The sequence below is a fragment of the Zingiber officinale genome, chromosome 1A (assembly GCF_018446385.1).
Source record: "Zingiber officinale cultivar Zhangliang chromosome 1A, Zo_v1.1, whole genome shotgun sequence".
Lineage (NCBI taxonomy): Eukaryota > Viridiplantae > Streptophyta > Magnoliopsida > Zingiberales > Zingiberaceae > Zingiber > Zingiber officinale.
The window spans coordinates 98,925,718-98,945,295 of NC_055987.1; the positions used below are offsets into that span (position 1 = coordinate 98,925,718).

General features: G+C 39.2%; 2 protein-coding genes and 1 non-coding gene across 3 annotated transcripts; 2 read left to right on the plus strand and 1 right to left on the minus strand.

Annotated features, from left to right (window-relative positions):
* The first annotated feature begins 234 nt into the window (after positions 1–234).
* Positions 235–11,013, plus strand: LOC122000690 (probable aldo-keto reductase 1). The gene is made up of 7 exons (XM_042555112.1): positions 235–296; positions 403–570; positions 660–866; positions 1,046–1,218; positions 1,656–1,758; positions 1,891–2,044; positions 10,820–11,013. The coding sequence occupies exons 1-7, from the start codon at positions 237–239 to the stop codon at positions 11,011–11,013; spliced, it is 1,059 nt and encodes a 352-aa protein (XP_042411046.1). The 5' UTR covers positions 235–236.
* Positions 11,014–11,533: 520 nt separating this feature from the next.
* Positions 11,534–14,217, plus strand: LOC122000705 (protein LIFEGUARD 4-like). Its single transcript, XM_042555132.1, has 4 exons — positions 11,534–11,851; positions 11,965–12,078; positions 13,759–13,916; positions 14,014–14,217. Exons 1-4 carry the CDS (start codon positions 11,593–11,595, stop codon positions 14,215–14,217), a joined length of 735 nt encoding a protein of 244 aa, XP_042411066.1. The 5' UTR covers positions 11,534–11,592.
* Positions 14,218–19,146: 4,929 nt separating this feature from the next.
* Positions 19,147–19,253, minus strand: LOC122039290. The gene has a single exon (XR_006128145.1). It is a non-coding gene; the product is annotated as a small nucleolar RNA R71 (small nucleolar RNA).
* Positions 19,254–19,578: the final 325 nt, after the last annotated feature.

Genomic DNA, 19,578 nt, shown 5'->3' on the forward strand with positions numbered 1-19,578 from the left:
AGGGGAAGTCAATAATTTATACCTTTCTGAAATGCGGGGGCCACTCTCCAGTTGAGAAGATGAGGTCCCTCCTTACGTCGCCTCCATCCCCGTTCCTTTCCCACGACGTCCTTCCTTACGTCACCTCCATCCCTATTCCTTTCCCATGCTATCAATTTAATCGATTTGTTCCATGATCCAACAATCGCGTTTTTGAATCTATTCCAAACCCTAAAACCAAATCGAACTGCCCAGCAATGGCGGAGCAGGCGCAGGTTCAAATCCCTAGAGTTAAGCTGGGCGCCCAGGGTTTGGAGGTACAACTAGATTTCTTGTTATTTCTTATGGATTCCAGTTTTCTGTTGTAAATTTGCTGTAAAGATTGCTCTTTCACTTCAAATGTGGTGTGGTGATGGATGATAGGTGTCCAAATTAGGGTTTGGATGCATGGGTCTCACTGGTGTATACAACGCCCCTGTCAGTGATGAAGTCGGCATCGCCATCATCAAGCATGCTTTCCACAATGGCATCACCTTCTTTGACACCTCCGACATCTACGGACCTCGCACCAACGAGATCTTGCTTGGGAAGGTTCGTATCTCATTGCTCCTCTGCTTGCCTGCTGGTGGGAATTTGCCTCGGGTGAACAAAACTTGATATTTTTGACAAAATGCCTTTAGGCCTTGAAGCAATTGCCGCGCGAGAAAATCCAAATAGCCACAAAGTTTGGGATTTCCTTATCTTCTAGTGCCACAGGTGCGGTAATCAATGGCAAGCCCGAGTACCTGCGGGCATGCTGCGAGGAAAGTTTGGAGAGGCTCGGAGTGGAATACATTGATCTTTACTATCAGCACCGAGTTGATAAGACTGTGCCGATAGAAGAAACTGTATGGGTCTTTCCATATTTCTCTTAAACTTTCTCAGTTGCATTCTACATTGATTTTTTACTATCAGTGCTGAGTTGATAAGATTGTGTTGATAGAGGAGACTGTTGCAAGGATTAGATATGGTTTCTACCATGTAGTTATGATCATAACTATCCATTCTGCTATAAATTTCTTTGCAGATGGGGGAACTAAAGAAATTGGTGGAAGAAGGTAAAGTGAAATACATTGGGCTCTCAGAGGCAAGTCCGAATACGATCAGACGTGCACATGCTGTGCATCCAATCACTGCATTGCAGATGGAATGGTCTCTGTGGACTCGGGACATTGAACCAGAGATAGTTCCACTTTGCAGGTCTGAATACAATTTTCAACTTTATCTGAAGTTAACACTGGATTTGTTTTTGTTTTGCAGTATCAGATGCATTTCTGAGTTTCTGTATTCCGTGATAACAGGCACATATTGCCATGAATATCGAACACTGAAAATGAGACACATTGGATCTGTTTTTATGCAAATTTACAAGCTTCAAAACTATAAACAAACTAGTGAAATCAACTTGTTGGTTTGCTTTTTTTGGGTCTCTCACTTCCAAAAATGTATTTGTTTGAAGCACAAAACTTCAAGATTCTCGTCCCTGTTTAATTGATTGATAAATTGGAGAGAAAACACGAGCAAATTTTCCATTCCTTAACCACTTACTACGGCAAATATACTATCTTGAGATATTTTTCATAATTGTGCAACTAGCAAAAATTGTTGTTTTTATGTGATATATAATGTACATGTAGAGAACTCGGTATCGGGATAGTTCCTTACAGCCCTCTTGGACGTGGCTTTTTTGGCGGTCGAGGAGTCACAGAAAGTTTGCCTACCGATGTACCTATGCCTTTGGTATGGTCTCTTATCCAATTGTAACATTTCTTGAGCAATTTTGGTGATGTTTAACTGGATGGTTTGTCATAAATTAGTTCCCACATACTGGTCACTAAGGATCAATTTGTGCAATGTTCTTGACTTTGCAAGACCAATATTCCAAGGTTCATGGCAAAGAATTTGGAAAAGAACAAAACTTTGTATGATCGGGTAGAGAATCTGACCAAAAAACATCAATGTTCCACTGCTCAACTAGCTCTAGCTTGGGTTCTCCATCAAGGAGATGATGTGGTTCCTATCCCTGGTACGCAATTGTTCAGAAAATCATGATACATTCATATTATTATCAGTGCAATGAAAACAAAAGTTATCTGAAGTTTGTATCATATAATGAGATGAAGATCAGTTGTTTGCAAAACACAAGTTTAATAATACCGAATGTCACAGTTAATTCATGTCGATACACATTGGTAGATCATAAGTTCCTGGACAGTATCTGAAGTTTATATTCACGGAATAAGATGTAGATCGATTGTTAGTAAACACGTTTAGTAATCAAATGCCACTGTTAATTCATGTCAAGTCACATTATGTTACACATAATCATTATGCTTTCCTACTTATTCACCTTCATGCTTGTATATGTTGGAACTGATTATGTAGCTAGGGGGAGGGGGGTGAATAGTTCGGTGCGCTCGTCGTGCTCTTCGTTGCTTGTTTCTTCAAGATATGCAGCGGAAAATACAAAGAAACAAAATACACAACGCTAACAAGAGGATTTACTTAGTATCCACCTCACAAGAGGTGACTAATCCAAGGATCCACACACTCACGCATCCTCTACTATGAAAACACTCCTTTTCGGTAACTACCGAAGGCGGAGAAGCCCTACAATACTCTCAGTACAAGAAGAAGACAAGGGGAAAACAAATACAAGAGTTCTTACAGGTTTGACAGCTGAAAACCCTAATCCTAGTTTCTCCTTCTTGCTTTTGCTCCGCCTCTTGACTTGGAAAACTTCCAAGAGCCTTCAAGAACTGGCGATCTAAACTTCAGAGAGCTGCTGTGGAGTTGCTGGTGAAGATCGGAGCTGAACAGTGTAAGGGTTGGCGAAGAAAGAGCTCGACAACGGCTTTAATCGACGCCAACGGTCGGATCCCGATCGATCGGATTGCTCCCAATCGATCGGGGAGGCTTTGGATCGATCGGCTGATCGATCCAGAGCGCCTCTGTGCTCTCGGAAATTGCCTAGATCGATCGGTTGATCGATCCAGGGCTTATCGTGCGAAATCGCACCTACCAATCGATCCACTGATTGATTGGGGAATCTGGATCGATCGACCGATCGATCCAGTGCCGTTCTGTGCGATCGCGCACTTGTCCCAATCGATCCACTGATCGATTGAGAGGAGGCTTGTCGCGAAGACTCGCCCAATCGATCGGCCGATCGATTGGGCATGAGCTAATGCTCATGATTTCTCCCTAAAATCAAGTCTAAAGTCTCATAAACTATCATCTGATCAACCATGACCTGTTGGTACATCATGCATAGCATCCGGTCACTCTTGACCTGCTAGAACTCGCTCACCAAGTGTCCGATCATCCTTGACCCACTTGGACTTATCTTCACCAGGTGTCCGATCAACCTTGATCCACCTGGATTTTCCGTGCCAAGTATCCGGTCAATCCCTTTGACATACTTGGGCTTCCCAACACCAGACGTCCGATCATCCTTGATCAATCTGGATTTTCCTTGTGCCAAGTATCCGATCAATCCCTTTGACCTACTTGGACTTCCCAACACCAGATGTCCGATCATCTTTGATCCATCTGGATTTTCCTTGCCTGGCTTCACTCACCAGGACTTCCCTTCTGCCTAGTTTCACTCACCAGAACTTCCCTTCTGCCTAGCTTCACTAACTAGAACTTTCACCTGGCTTCACTCACCAGGATTTCCCTTCTGCCTAGCTTCACTCACTAGGTCTTTCACCTGGCTTCATTCACCAGGATTTTCACCTGGCTTCACTCACCAGGATTTTCCTTCTACCTAACTTCACTCACTAGGTCTTTCACCTAGCTTCACTCATCAGGATTTCTCTTCTGCCTAGCTTCACTCACTAGGTCTTTCACACATGAACGATTGCACCTGCAATCTTCATGTATTGACTACATGTATTGTCAAACATCGAAATCACAACATCAACACAACATCAAGATTCGAGCTTAACTCAATTCAAGCTCAGTCAACACGGTCAACCTTGACCTGGGGAATATTGTACCCATAATCTCCCCCTTTTTTGATGTTTGACAATACCTTCTTTAAGTTAGGCTAGTCCCATAGCCTCAACCTTCTTCATGCCACTAGGTAATAAAGACGTAAGTTAAATCCTACATTCTCCCCTAAGAGGGCAAACTCTCTCTTAGATAATGAAGGCCTAACTTAAACCTTTCATTCTTCCCCTATTGACACACATCAAAAAGAAACTCTCCCCCTGAAGAGTTACTCACCGTTGTTCGCAACTTCACTCATTGTGCACAACACGATTCAAATAAACGTCTCATACCCTTTATTTTCATCAAATGTTCATCCTTGAGCATATACCATTAAACAATGAATATATCCACTCTCTATTGTAATCCAATGCTCAACCTTGAGCATTTTCACTAAAAAAGATAAAACCACCTTCCAAGGTGTATGAAAATAATTTTTCATGACCTTAAAGAGTAACTCCCCCTAAAGACATGCACGTAACTTCTGTCATTGCACCAATAATGACTTGAAATCCCTAAATCTTTAGGAAACTCAAAATAGAAGTTTTGAGGTTCATAAATTCAATAATGAAACCAAACCTCAACCTAAACCTCTATTTAGTCTTCCTTAACCAATACATCCTTGTTTTCATCATGAAAACTCTCTCTAAATGTATACAAATGTATTTTGAGGGGTTAGGAATGGTTACCTAGACTAAAGATGGTCCAAAATGCTGAAATCAGGCTTTACCAGTCAAAATCAGCATTCCCAATCGATTGGAGTTGGGTCCCAATCGATTGAACCTGCTTGAATCGATCCACTGATCGATTCAGGAGGGCTAGATCGATCGGTGGATCGATCCAGGAAGCTTCTGTTCGCGAGAAGCTTGCTCTCAATCGATCGCCCGATCGATTGAGACCCTTCAATCGATCAGGTGATCGATTGAAGCTATGAAAAAGTTGAAATTCCATTTCAGTCAATTTCAAAAATCCCTAGAAAAATCTACAAAATTCCAAAAATCATAAAAATCGTTGTAGACATTATTTAGGGCATATATTATCATGGAAAAATAGTTTTCTAAGAAAATACTTCATATTTTCCAAGATTGACACAAAATAGAAAACTTGTAAAAACTTTAGTGTTTTCTTCAAATTTGTGCTCAACTATTCAATGATGATTATTATCAAAAGATAACCTTCACCAAAGTTTTCCAAAAGCATTTTAAAATGATTTTCAAAATCAATATCCAACCATGTTCCTTGGGCTCAATGCACATGACTTGTACATTAGCTTTCCCAATAATTGGAAAACACATAACTATGTGTTTTGATGAACCTAAAACTCAAAAAAATGTACTAAATCAACATCTTGAGTTTTGTTCATCATCCAAACATCTCACTTGTATTTAATGTGTACTAAAAAAACATACAAGTCACCTTATAGTTCTTTAGTGAGATGAAAAGTTCGGTTTTGCCCTAATCTAGGGATCATGCATATCTACCTAGGTATTTTGTGGTTATGAACATCCACCAAGGATGTTATTTGTTAATAAATGTCATTTGTCCTTAAATTGCAAGGAATTAAAATAATACATGATATGTTATGACATACATCAAAAAGAAATATTTTTTAAAAGAAAATATCCTATAACTACAAGATGTATGTATGACATGACATGACATTTTTGTGGTTTTCATAATAAAGTATGAATGCAAAAATAAATATGATGTCATGACATATGATGGGCAAACAAAGCATGACAAGTTTTAGCATTAATGAAATATACCTAGATTACCTATCTAAGTATCCTCAATCCTTGGCTAAATTAAAATTTCACCCTAAATTGCCCACTATTTCCCAAGAAAATGTCAAAATTCAATTTTGATATTTCTTTTGATTTTCCTAATTTTGTGCCAACTTAACTTAAGCATATTCCTCAAAATTTTGACACAAATTACTCTCTCAAAGAGTAGTCAATTAAAATAAGGCTTAGACTTACCTTTAACTTCCCCATAAAATGCCAACATCCCAACTTGACATTTCTTTAGACTTGATTTCTTGTGTCAATTAAAATTATATCCAAAATTCAAATTTTTGGCACATCTTACTCTTTCCAAGAGTAAGCCATTAATCCTTATCCTTTTTAAAGGTTAACAATAACCTTGAAAATGCTCTTGGAGTGCCAACTTCATCATGATTAGATTAACTACCTTTTCAATTAGAGTTGACACTCTCTAACCCATTTATGGGGTAGAGAAAATGCTCCTAGGAACCCAAAACCTATTGGTGTTCCTTGGATGTTCTAGGTATTCACTAAGGATAACTTCCCTATATATCTTCCTAGTGACTTTGTTTGGCTTCTTAGAAGCTTTAGTCACCTTTTTTAAGTCAACCCTAGGGATTTCTTTCCTTGTGACCTTTTTAGTGACTTTGTTAGACTTCTTAGAAGTCTTAGTCACCTTAGTTGCAAAAATACTCCTAGGGATAACTTCCCTTGTACTTTTGACTTGACCCTTTGACCTAGACTCGGTTCCATAGCTATATGAAACCCTATGGTAAGAAATTACATCCTTTTTGGCCTTGAGTTTGTATCCCAAACCTCTATGGCTATTGGATGACCCTTGTTGTACTCCTAGACCTAGGTTTTGCTCATTTTGCCCTTTTAGGAGATTTTCCATCCTTTTTAGGGTCTTTTCTAACTTATCAAGTCTTAACCTCAAGACTTGATTTTCTATCCTTAAGTCCTTAGCTTTAGGTTTTTCAATGAATTCATGAGCATTTTTATTTTTAGGCTTGTAACTAAAACTCTTAGGGTGCGTTTGGTTCAAGTCATCATGTATAACCTTGATTATGTGATTACCAGGTAATCACATAACCAAGGTTATAGGGAATAAAACATAACCAAATGTTGTTTGGTTCAACTTAAGTAATGCAACAAAAACTTGTTTGTTTGAAGGTTTTAATGAATACCCTAGTTTAATATTTTACCGTATTACACTCAGTTACAAAACCAACTATACATATTATTATTATTATTTATTATTATTATTATTATTATTATTATTATTATTATTATTATTTATTTTTTAATATTTTTTTACTTTTCTTTTTCCTGTATATTTTTTTACTTTTTTATGTGTTTTTTTTATTTTTTAATGTTTTTATATTTTTATATTATTTATATTTATATATTTTTTATTTTTTTACATTTTTAAAATTTTAATTTAAATTTTTAATTTTATTTTTATTTTTAAAATGTTTATAATTTTTTTTAAATTTTTTTAAATTTTTTAAATTTTTTAAAATTTTAAAATTTTTTTTTAAATTTTTTAAATTTTTTTAAATTTTTAAATTTTTTAAAAAATTTTAACATTTTTAAAATTTTTATTTTTTAATTTTAAAATTTTTATTTTTTAAAATTATTTATTTTTTTAAAAAAAAAATTTTTTTTAAACATTTTTTTTTTTACATTTTTTAATATTTTTTTACATTTTTTCTCTTTTTTTCAAGTTTTTTCTTATCGAAGGATATTTTTGGTAAAAAAATTTGTTAACCCCGGAATCAACAAAAACCTTAGTTTTCTGAGGTTTTCCGATTCCGGGCTGCATGACCCTTTTGCTGACGTGTCGGGCATGAAACATTACTTGGGAATCATCGAATACCTAAACCAAACAAGGTTTTTGTTGATAACCTTGGATGGATAACCAAGGTTATCAAGAATAACCTCGAACCAAACGCACCCTTAGTTTTCGTGCCTAGATTTTCATCTACCTTCCTAAACCTAGGTGTGGTAGTTTTAGCATGTAGAGCCACATGTTTTTCTTTAAAACTCTCATGCTTTCTATTCTTATGGTAAATAATATTAAAATGATAAAAATTAGAACTAGCATGCTTTTTACCATTATTTAAGGAAGTAGGTTCAATGAATGATACATTCCTTTTTACCTTGGAGGCTCCCCCTTGAGTTGTGATTCCTCCATGAGCCTTTACCGCTTTCTTCCCCTTGGGACATTGACTTCTATAATGTCTCTTTTGGTTACACAAAAAGCACACAATGTGCTCCTTGCTCTTCTTTGTTGAGGGAGCGGTCTCTTTGGGCTTTTCTTTGCCCTTTAGTGCCACTTGACCCTTCTTCTTGGCCAACTTAGGGCACTTGCTCTTGTAATGCCCATGCTCCCTACACTCAAAACATATGATATGATTTTTATTTTTATTTGAAACATTTATACATTCATGTGTAGGGATGACATCTTCTCCTTTTGATCCGGAGGTAGAGGCTTCCTCTTGATCCGATAATGATGCTCCTCCAATAAATTCGACTTGACTTGTGGAGGTGGAAGCTTCTTCATCCTCTTCTTCTCTTGACCCGGATGTGGAGACTTCTCCTTCTTCTTGATCCGATGTCGTCGAAAATTGCTCTCCCTCAATCCTAGAGGTGGAGGCTTCTTCATCATCATCTTGTACATGAAACAAGGAGTATGCCCTCTCCTTGCTCTCTTCATTGCATTCCTTTGAAGATGAGGCTTCTTGGACTTCTTCTTCTTCGGAAGTTGAGCATCTCTCAACTTCGGAGTCCTCTTGATTTTGATCCATCGAGTCACCCTCTTTGGATTCTTCGTGATTTGGTACAGTGGAGGGGATCTCATGAATGTTAGCCAATTTGCTCTATAGCTCTTTGACATCTTTGAATTCCCCAACTTTCTCCAATATGTTGCTCGGCAATAGATTGACCAAAAGCTTGGTCACTTTGTCATTGGCCTCACTCCTTTGAACTTGCTCTTGACTTCATTTGCTTTTCTTGAGAGGCTTGCCCTTGGAGTTTGTTGGAGCTTCAATTCCTTCCACGAGAGCAAACCATTGCTCTATCTCCATCATCAAGAAATTTTCGATCTTTGATTTCCAAAGATCGAAGCTTGTTGAAATAAATGATGGAGGCACCCTTGTATCGAATCCAAGCCCGTCTTGGAATTCCATTTGAAGTTGAGCTTCTTGTGATGAAGTCTTCGACTTGTAGAATTGCTTCAACTTCTTCACCCTCTAGCTTGTTGACCCTTCCGGCGATGATTCTGGTGAAGAGTGGTCTCGCTCTGATACCACTTGTTGGGACCGATTATATAGCTAGAGGAGGGGGGGTGAATAGCTCGGTGTGCTCGTCGTGCTCTTCGTTGCTTGTTTCTTTGAAGATATGCAGCGGAAAATACAAAGAAACAAAATACACAACGCTAACAAGAGGATTTACTTGGTATCCACCTCACAAGAGGTGACTAATCCAAGGATCCACACACTCACGCACCCTCCATAATGAAAACACTTCTTTTCGGTAACTACCAAAGGCGGAGAAGCCCTACAATACTTTCAGTACAAGAAGAAGACAAGAGGAAAACAAATACAAGAGTTCTTACAGGTTTGACAGCTGAAAACCCTAACCCTAGTTTCTCCTTCTTGCTTTTGATCCGCCTCTTGACTTGGAAAACTTCCAAGAGCCTTCAAGAACTGGCGATCTAAACTTCAGAGAGCTGCTGTGGAGTTGCTGGTGAAGATCGGAGCTGAACAGTGTAAGGGTTGGCGAAGAAAGAGCTCGACAATGGCTTTAATCGACGCCAACGGTCGGATCTCGATCGATCGGATTGCTCCCAATCGATCGAGGAGGCTTTGGATCGATCGGCTGATCGATCCAGAGCGCCTCTGTGCTCTCAGGAATTGCCTGGATCGATCGGCTGATCGATCCAGGGCTTATCGTGCGAAATCACACCTACCAATCGATCCACTGATTGATTGGGGGATCTAGATCGATCGACCGATCGATCCAGTGCCGTTCTGTGTGATCGTGCACTTGTCCCAATCGATCCACTGATCGTTTGGGAGGAGGCTTGTCGCGAAGACTCGCCCAATCGATTGGTCGATCAATTGGGCATGAGCCAATCGATCGGCTGATCGATCCAACTCATGATTTCTCCCTAAAATCAAGTCTAAAGCCTCCTAAACCAACATCTGGTCAACCATGACCTGTTGGTATATCATGCCTAGCATCCGGTCACTCTTGACCTGCTAGAACTCGCTCACCAAGTGTCCAGTCATCCTTGACCCACTTGGACTTATCTTCACCAGGTGTCCGATCAACCTTGATCCACCTGGATTTTCCATGCCAAGTATCCGGTTAATCCCTTTGACATACTTGGGCTTCCCAACACCAGACGTCCGATCATTCTTGATCCATCTGGATTTTCCTTGTGCCAAGTATCCGGTCAATCCCTTTGACCTACTTGGATTTCCCAACACGAGATGTCCGATCATCTTTGATCCATCTGGATTTTCCTTGCCTTGCTTCACTCACCAGGACTTCCCTTCTGCCTAGCTTCACTCACCAGGATTTTCATCTGGCTTCACTCACCAGGATTTCCCTTCTGCCTAGCTTCACTCACTAGGTCTTTCACCTGGCTTCACTCACCAGGATTTCTTTTCTGCCTAGCTTCACTCACTAGGTCTTTCACACATGAACGATTGCACCTGCAATCTTCATGTATTGACTACATGTATTGTCAAATATCGAAACCACAACATCAACACAACATCAAGACTCGAGCTTGACTCAATTCAAGCTCATTCAACTCGGTCAACCTTGACCTGGGGAATATTACACCAACAGTATCAACCTTGAAAGCCTTGGTGACCGTAGAGAATCTCAGTTTGAACATACATTTAGCACTTTTTGATATATAATTTGAAGTCTCTAATGACAACGTATCATCGAAAGAAGGTTGTAAGATTAGGAAATCAGAAATATTATACTGCTTAACTTGATTGATACATTCTTCTCCCTTCTCTCAGGAACAACGAAGTTGAAGAACTTGGATTCAAACATTGGCTCTTTGAAGGTGAGGTTGACGAAAGAGGATCTGAAAGAATTAACCGATGCCGTGCCAGAAGAAGAGGTCTTAGGCTATCGATCATATAGTATCGGTGAATCCATCAATTGGCACTGTGCTGACACTCCCCCTTTACATAAAAATCCATCGGCATAGGCTTCATATTCAGGACCACATCGCGTACCTTATCATGTCATAGGCTTGTATCATCATCACTAAGCTGAATTCGTGTCAACTATTTGAGTTATGCTCATATTTCTTCCACTTATGGGAAATATATAATAAGAATAGCACGAGAGTGATTTGATTAGTCCTTTTATTGTTAGTCTAAGTACTTTATTTTAGACTTATAATTGTAAACTTTATTTAATTATACCATTTGACTAATATAAATAAGTTTTAATTATATAAATTATAAACAATTGCAAATTCAAATGGATAATGCAAAAAAAAATAAACTTAATTCTAATTTTAGTGATAGAATCTAAATTACTAATATGCGCCAGAACAAGCGGAAAAACATGAGAATTTCAAACAATTGTAGGGGTTAAATTGAAACTTGACCCTGCCACAAAACAGAAAAGCCAACCGCAGTGGTGCATTACGGTTACACTATAAATGGAAACCTACACCACCTCCACTGCCTCCTCGGCGTCGTCCTCAATCCGTTGGTTGCTTCCCTCGATCGAGATCCCTCTTCACAATCGGAATCGCTAGAATCTCCGGGCGGCTGAAATGACGAAGCACAGGGGAGGCGACCGCGACATCGAGTCTGGTTCCGGCGACGCGGCCCTGTACCCGAACATGACCGAGAACCCTCAGATCCGGTGGGCTTTCGTACGCAAAGTCTACTCCATCGTCTGCTTCCAGATCTTCCTCACCATCGCCGTCGCCTGCGTCATCAACTTCGTCCAGCCCATCCGCGGCTTCCTCCTCTCCCACACCACCGCCTCCCTCGTCGTCCTCATCGTCATTGTTGTCTCCCCCTTTTTAGGTACCTAGGGCTTCGATCAATCGCCCTTCCTTCGTTCTTCTTCTTCTTCTTCGATCTGAAATGTTGGGTCTATCGGTGATTTGTTTTATGTTTGTGGAAATCGATGGAACCAGTGTTGCTGCCGATGATTTACTTCCGCGAGCGCCACCCATTGAACCTGATTCTCCTCACGCTGTTCACTATCTGCATGAGCTTGGCTATAGGGATGGCATGCGCGAATTCGAAAGGTAATCACCAAGCTTTTGATCGCAATTTGTAAGAAATTTTGGCATTCGTATGATCCTTTGTTCTAAGCCAAATCGTTTTGCTTCTTTCCGAGATATTATTCAGTTACATTGTCGCCATTCATGAAATTTACTTCAGGAAATGGAGAAATCTGATTAATACTTGATTTTTTTTTTCTCCTTTTTTGTTCCTTAAAGTGCATCTTGCGATTCTTATGGATTATATCTCTTATCAAATCACGTTTCTGCTAAATTTATTCTGTTTTTTCTTTTCTAGATTCAGAAGCAGTTCTCTTTGCATTATCAAACCCTTACATGTTTATGCATAATTAGAGCTTGAGAGACAACAAAATGGCCATTTTAGATTAGAATGAATTCAAAAAAAAAAAGAAGTACATCTGTGTATTAAAAAAACACATCATTCAGTTAGATGATTTGAATATGCATTTCTCGTCCTCCAAATACATATTCAATGCAGTCAAACAAGTTGATCGAGTTTATCTACCAAAGCAACACGAGATAATACGTTAGATAGATTAAACAACTTGAGTTGAGTGACCTGAGTCAACTAGGTCAAACCAGTTGATTAAGTTGGATGCATTGAATGAGTTTAAACGATCCACTAAGTTCGAAAGTCAAATGGTAGTAAATAGATCTAATAGGTAAGAGTGAGACAAGCCTTTTGGCCTGAACAAAGTAATGAATTGAATGGATCCAATTAGTTGGTTGAGTCAGTCATATTGGATGGAGCAAGTAAGTTGAACATGTCGATCATGTCAAGGCACTGAGGAAGCTAATTTGGTTTGGTGAGCAGGATGAACCCAATGAGTTGTACAAGTTGAGCAAGAGCAATGAATTTGGCTAATTCATGGGTTGTCTTAGAAATTATGCTTAAAAGATTTTTGAGATGAGTATAGTGGATTAAGTAGAAAATCAAAATAGTTGGGTTGGAAAGAGCAGAGGAATTGGTTGAGATGACCAATCCTAGCAGTCGATTAGCCAATAGAATTGATTGAGTGATCAAAATGTGAGAGTTAATTGAGTTAAATAAGCCAAGTCAACTAAGAAAGTTAGATGATTCAAGCGGGGTAATTGGATTAGCCAAGCAAGCCAAACTAAGCAAGAAAATAGACAAACAGTGTTTTCAAATTAGGCTAATTGAGCATAAATCAGCTATTATGTGACTAGTGAGCAAAATTAAATGGACGTTCATCTAGGTTCGATGTATTGACTAGTTTAATCATCTTGAGCGGCTTATGACGAATGAACTCAACAAATCTAGTCAATTGGACCAAATTGGCTGACTGTGACTAGGCTAGGAGAGCTAGGTTGGTTGATAATGACTGATGATTTTAGCAGACAAATAGAATGATACAATAAGAACAAAATTAACTATTTTATTTATCATTGTATTTATTAATGAAACTAAACGTTGATGTCATTTCTCATTCAATAATTACATTCTTTTTATTCTCCTCGATGAAATAAGGCTGTGTCCAGTGAAACAACCTCAAATTCCTGTAATTAGTTTTGCTCAGTATTTGTATAAGTACATATTTATCATTAGTAGATTGCTAACCTACATCAAAATAAAGCATAATCGTTCTCCTGATATTTCTATTCCTTGTCACCTCTTCATCTGAGATTTGATCAGCAACTTCTCGCCAATCTTAATTGGTTCAGGCAAAGTTGTGTTGGAAGCTGCAGCTCTCACTGTCGTCGTCTTCGTGGGTCTCACTTTCTACACTTTCTGGGCAGCTAAAAGAGGCTACGACTTCAACTTCCTCGGCCCATTCTTATTCGCATCCCTTATGGTCCTCATGTTGTATTGCCTCATCCAGGTTGCGACTCTACTTGCTATTAACTTATAATATTTTAAATGAAAAGTAAATATTTTGATGAAACGCTCTAATACTTGCAAAGTATTCACTGGTGCAGATTTTCATCCCGATGGGAAAGGTCTCGACGACTATCTACGGTTGCTTGGCAGCCATCATATTCTCTGGTTTCATCATCTACGACACTGACAATCTCATCAAGCGTCACAGCTACGACCAGTACATCTGCGCAGCCATCTCTTTATATCTCGACGTCATCAACCTCTTCACAGCAGTGCTAACTATATTCAACGCGGAATGCTAACCTTCCTTCCTCACTTGCGGCTTTAGGTGCTTACTGATCTTAGGAGCTGTATACTCGTGTCCATGCTCAAATTTCTCCTGCTGTGGGAGAATGGAGTTGCAATCATACTTAGGAACCACCTGTTTTTTGTGTATTCTGGCTGTCAATTTCCAATCCAATGTCGTGTACTACTCAATGCAACAGAAGCCTCATTATACTTATGATTTAAAGCTTCTGTTCAATCAGGCTTTCTGTATTGCATAGATTAATCGGTTTCAACCGGCCGAGCCAAATCAATCTGGTTCTGCAAACACAGAAAAACAAACAGGGAGCTCAGAATCATGGAACATGAACCAGGTCTGCGATGGATTGAATCCATGCTCTTCCATCTTCTGTAGATCTTTCATGTTGGTTGTGATGAGTAACTGATGAAGTTTCTTTGCTAAAAAAAATTAAATGCTCACCGACGTAAGACCAAAAATAAATAAATAATATTCGATAACGTGATAGAGGAGAGTGAATAGCACTCGTAGTTAATTTGTTCATTTTGGAAAACTCAGAATAATGCAGCAGAATAAAGAAAAGAAACAAACACAATCGCTACAAGCTAAGTTTCTTTTACTTGGTTCGGAGTCTGTGACGACTCCTACTTCAAGGCCCGCGATCATTGCTCGCTTACGTTGGGCAATTATCATAGATCCGAAATTCTTTACAAATATATAAGTATAAGTACTTAACTTAAAAATCGATTATACCAACAATAAATGATTAGGAATTGGTTCCTCGATTGTAGGAACAATAACTGAATGTTGTTGAGTTGTTTCGACGTAGCACGCAGCTTAGAATATTGCTGTGAATGATGATTTTCGAAGTATCTGGCCGAGACCCCTTTTTATAGGCTTTTTAGACCTGATCCAGAGATTCTCTGATCTCGGGATCAGGTTTAACTCGACCCGGATCAGTCGACCGATCCCCAGGTTTATTCGACCGAACCTGCTGCATCCTCCCGGCCTTCCGTCCAGATGCAACTTCTCCGGATAGCGCCTTCGTTCGGTCGACCAATCCCGCCGTTCGGTTGACCAATCAGTTGATGGTCTCCGCCTCATCCGATCCGATCAACCCAGCTCAACTGAGTCTCTGTCTATCCTTAGTTCGGTCAACCGATCTCAAGGTTCAGTCAACCGAACCTCTGGTCAACACTTCACTGAGAGCTAGAATTCTGATCCTTTTGTACTGAGGTTCGGTTGACCGATCCAGACGTTCAGTTGACCGATCAAGGCTAAGTCCAACTCTGCAAAACTGTTAGTTTCCTGTAAAACAAAGTTAGACAAAATAGCAAATAATATATAAATCAATAACTTGACAGCCTTTGGACTGTCCAGTTGTGACTTCAGATTTCCTCTGAAAATCCTAGATCGATCCGACGTCTACTGTTCCCTCACCAAGAAACGTATCATCACCTACTCCTCTCAGGAGAAGTTACATGTTGTCAAACCGATCCTCCAGACCGACTAGACTTTTGCTCAGCGCTCGAGATTTCAGGTCTTCATACTGGACGTCCGGTACATGACCCGTCCAGACCTCCACCTAGTCCACGACCACCAGAGTTTTCACCTAGAGTCTCCGACTCTAGAATTTTGCCCAAAGCGCTCGACCCGCTAAGACTTTCCGCCTAGGGTTACAACCCGTAGGGTTTCCCACCTGCATAACCGTAGCTAGGACTTTCAATCACCAAGGGTTACCACCCCCTAGGGCCTAGAGTTACCACCCATAGGGTTTTCCACCTACCTAGAATCCACTAGGGCTTTTGCCTAAGACAACTTTGGACTTTCCTGCAAGCTCAATCAACCTTGTTAGATCACAAGACAACTTAACTTTGGACCCTTTGACATAATCAAAACTTAAGTTCGATCGTTTGGTACTTCCTGCACCAACAGTGACCTCTTAGTGATCGAATTTTTCCGTCGCTATTATTTGAATTGCTACCGTTAGTGGTGTAGCTAGGATTTTCACTCAGGAGGAGCAAAGCGACGGAGTCGGCAAACGGTGACGGTGATGTTGGCAGCAAACAACGGCGTCAGCTAAGCGAAAGAAATCAATCAAGAAAATTTCACCTCAATTAAAAGGTGTCTTTTTATAGAGCATCGGTGAAGCGACAACGTTAGCCAAGTGAAGACAACGACCATGCAACAAATGACGGTGACATTGGTAGCAATCGGTGTGCAGCAATAGCGACTTGGGCTATAACAGCAGCGACATGTTGCAGAAGATTTTGTGGGTAAAATTAAAGTTAGGAAAAAGAATATCAAAGAAATTAGAGGAAGAAAAACAAATGAAAATAAAAGTTTGGGATTAGAGGAGGAAGAAGAAAAACGGGCAGAGACAAAAAATTGACTTAGGAAAATGGGTTCGGCTGAAAAGATTTTAATTAGAATTTTTGCTAAAAAGGCAAGAAAGTTTCAAAATTTATGACTATACTTTTTTTTATTTTTTTTCCCAACATATTAATATTTTCCTTGAATTCCAGGACCACTGATATGCATAGATTATATACACTTAGCATGTTTTAACGCACATTTACATATTTTACGTATGCTCTGTCTATGCACTTTCATACTCTTTGTTTTACTTTCAACATAATTACTCTTCTTTATTCAGAGATCTGCTCTTGTATATTTTCTATTTACAGGAGTCAAATTTGGAGAGGAAATGAAGTTCGTGGTCAATCCAGTCAACAAGTGAAGGAATACAGCACTGGCCATGTGAGTCACATGACCATGCCAAAGAAGTAGGAAGGAAGATGACTTTGGTTGTGTGGTGCAGATAGCTCGTGTAGCTTCACCAGAGGAGAAGCATGACACGACCATGTGGATCCACACAGTCGTGCCACCCCAGTAGCGTATCCAGAACATGACCGTGTAGATCTACACAGCCGTGCAACAATTCTAGAGAGAAAGCAAGTCCAAGTCGTGTGTGCCACACGGCCGTGCAAGATTTCCAGAGGCCAAGATTGGCAAGGCCATGTGAGTCACACAACCGTGTAAGCCATTCAAAGATAAAGCAGGACACGACCGTGTGAAGGCCACACGGCTGTGTGACCCTGGCCGAGAACAGAATGGGTGAGGCCGTGTGAAGGCCACACAGTCGTGACACAGGTTGTGTGGTGCCCGTGCCCTGCTCTATATAAGGGGGTTTCTTCCTCTTTCAAAGGAGGGAGGCTCTCCCTTTGGGGAGATCCAATTTGGGGTTGTTCTTCACTTTCTACGGCCTTGATTCGCCGATCAAAGACCATCTCTAGCTCCGTATCGACTCCAGAAGCTAAGGATTGGTTTCGAAGATCGCTCATCATCTCTAGATAAGCATTTCTATTCTCTCTTCTCGATTGGGGTTGAAATGTTTATAATCTCCTTGTCTTCGGATCTCTATCTTTGTACTATTGATTAGATTCATTGTTCTAGGATTAAGGGAATATTTGTGGTGTGATTTGATGTCAGATCTCATGGATATACCAATTTCCTATCTAGATGATGTTGGTATGTTTTGTATCTATTTGATCTTGTGTGGATTCTTGTGTTTGGACCTAATTATCATGTTTGATTGAATGTTTGTGATGCTTGTGGATCTCGTAGAGGGATACCCTAAATTGTATGACCGAGGGACGCTAGTGACAGACTGCCCTGCTAACGGACATCTAGGGGGTCACCTTGAAAAGTGAAACTAGTCTCTACAAGGAGGTGGGATAGTTGAATGTGTTTAGTTCGTACACCTTTATATGGATTGAGTGGTGATGTATTTTTATGTTGTGTGATCGAGGGACGTTGGTGATAGACTGTCCCGCTAACGGACTTCATAGGGATCATAACTATATAATCGCTAGAGGTGTAGATCAAAGTCCCTTGCCGGTTGTCTTCTGCAGGGGAAAACCGATAACTTCCTATAAATGCATGTCAATTAAGGATATGAATTGGAGAATCATGCTACGTCAATGAATATCACAATGAAACTGAATTCCTAAAACACTCACAAAACTAAATACTTCATTAACTTTCCTATTTCTATTTTCTAGTTGCTTACTTAGTACATTCCCTACCTTGTTAATTGTTTAACTAATTCTACTTGAGGCATCTCTTGTGCTTATAATCAGTCCCTGTGGGATCAATAATCTTTTATTACTGACGACGAAATTGTGTACTTATGGTTGAGTAACAAATTTTTGGCACCATTGCCGGGGACTACGATAATATTAGTGATAATCATTTGAGTTAAACTATACTTTTCTTTTCTTTTCTATTACATAGTTGTAACTAATCTTAGAAATTCTATTTTTGCAATCTTACCTTGAATTTCTTATTACTTTTTCTATAATTTTCCTTGTTGCAATTCAAATTGTGCATTTTATATTTTTAGTATTTCAGTGAAAATTGTGACAATATATATATATATACTTGTGATCTTGTTCTTTGTATGCGAAGATCTAACTTTGCATGTGATTTGTTACCTTTTGATCTAAAAATTGATAGAACATTTTATAGAAGAAAAACCTCGCAAAGACATCTAGAAGAACAAGAACACTCAAATATGGCAAACAAACCACTAAAAGATTATGCAGCACTGTATGCAAGAGGACTTCATTCTAGCATCACAAGGCCATCTGTTGAAGCCAATAATTTTGAAATCAAGCCTGCAATAATCACTATAGTACAACAGAATCAGTTTGGAGGCGGACCACATGAAGATCATAATCAACATCTTGAAGATTTTTATGAAATATGTGGTATAATGAAAATGAATGGTGTTCCAGCAGAAGTAGTGCGATTATTATTATTTGGATTTTCTTTGAGAGATAGAGCCAAACAGTGGCTAAATTCTTTGTCTGTAAATAGTATATCCATTTGGGAACAATGTGAGTAACAATTTCTGAACAAATTCTATCCTCCAAGCAAAACTGCTCATATGAGAAATTTGATAGCAAGCTTCAGACAATCAGACTATGAATCATTATTTGAAGCATGAGATAAATACAACAATATGCTCAATAAATGCCCACATCATGGACTGGAAAAATGGCTAGTTCTACATACGTTTTATAACGGCATCAACTATCATACAAAAGTGTCTCTAGATTCTGCACCCAGAGGGGCACTTATGACCAAAAGCCTAGATGAAGCCAAGAACATTATTGAAAGTGTAGCACAAAACCATCATCAATGGGCAATAGAAAGAAGTGGAAGCTATTCATATATAAACTCAATTAAAGCATCAAGAAAATTTAATGTAGATACAATTACTTTGATGTCTGCAAAACTGGATGCTCTTACTAAAAAGCTAAAAAATATGGGAACAAATTCTAGCACGGTCAATGTCATAGTGTGTGTTTGTAAA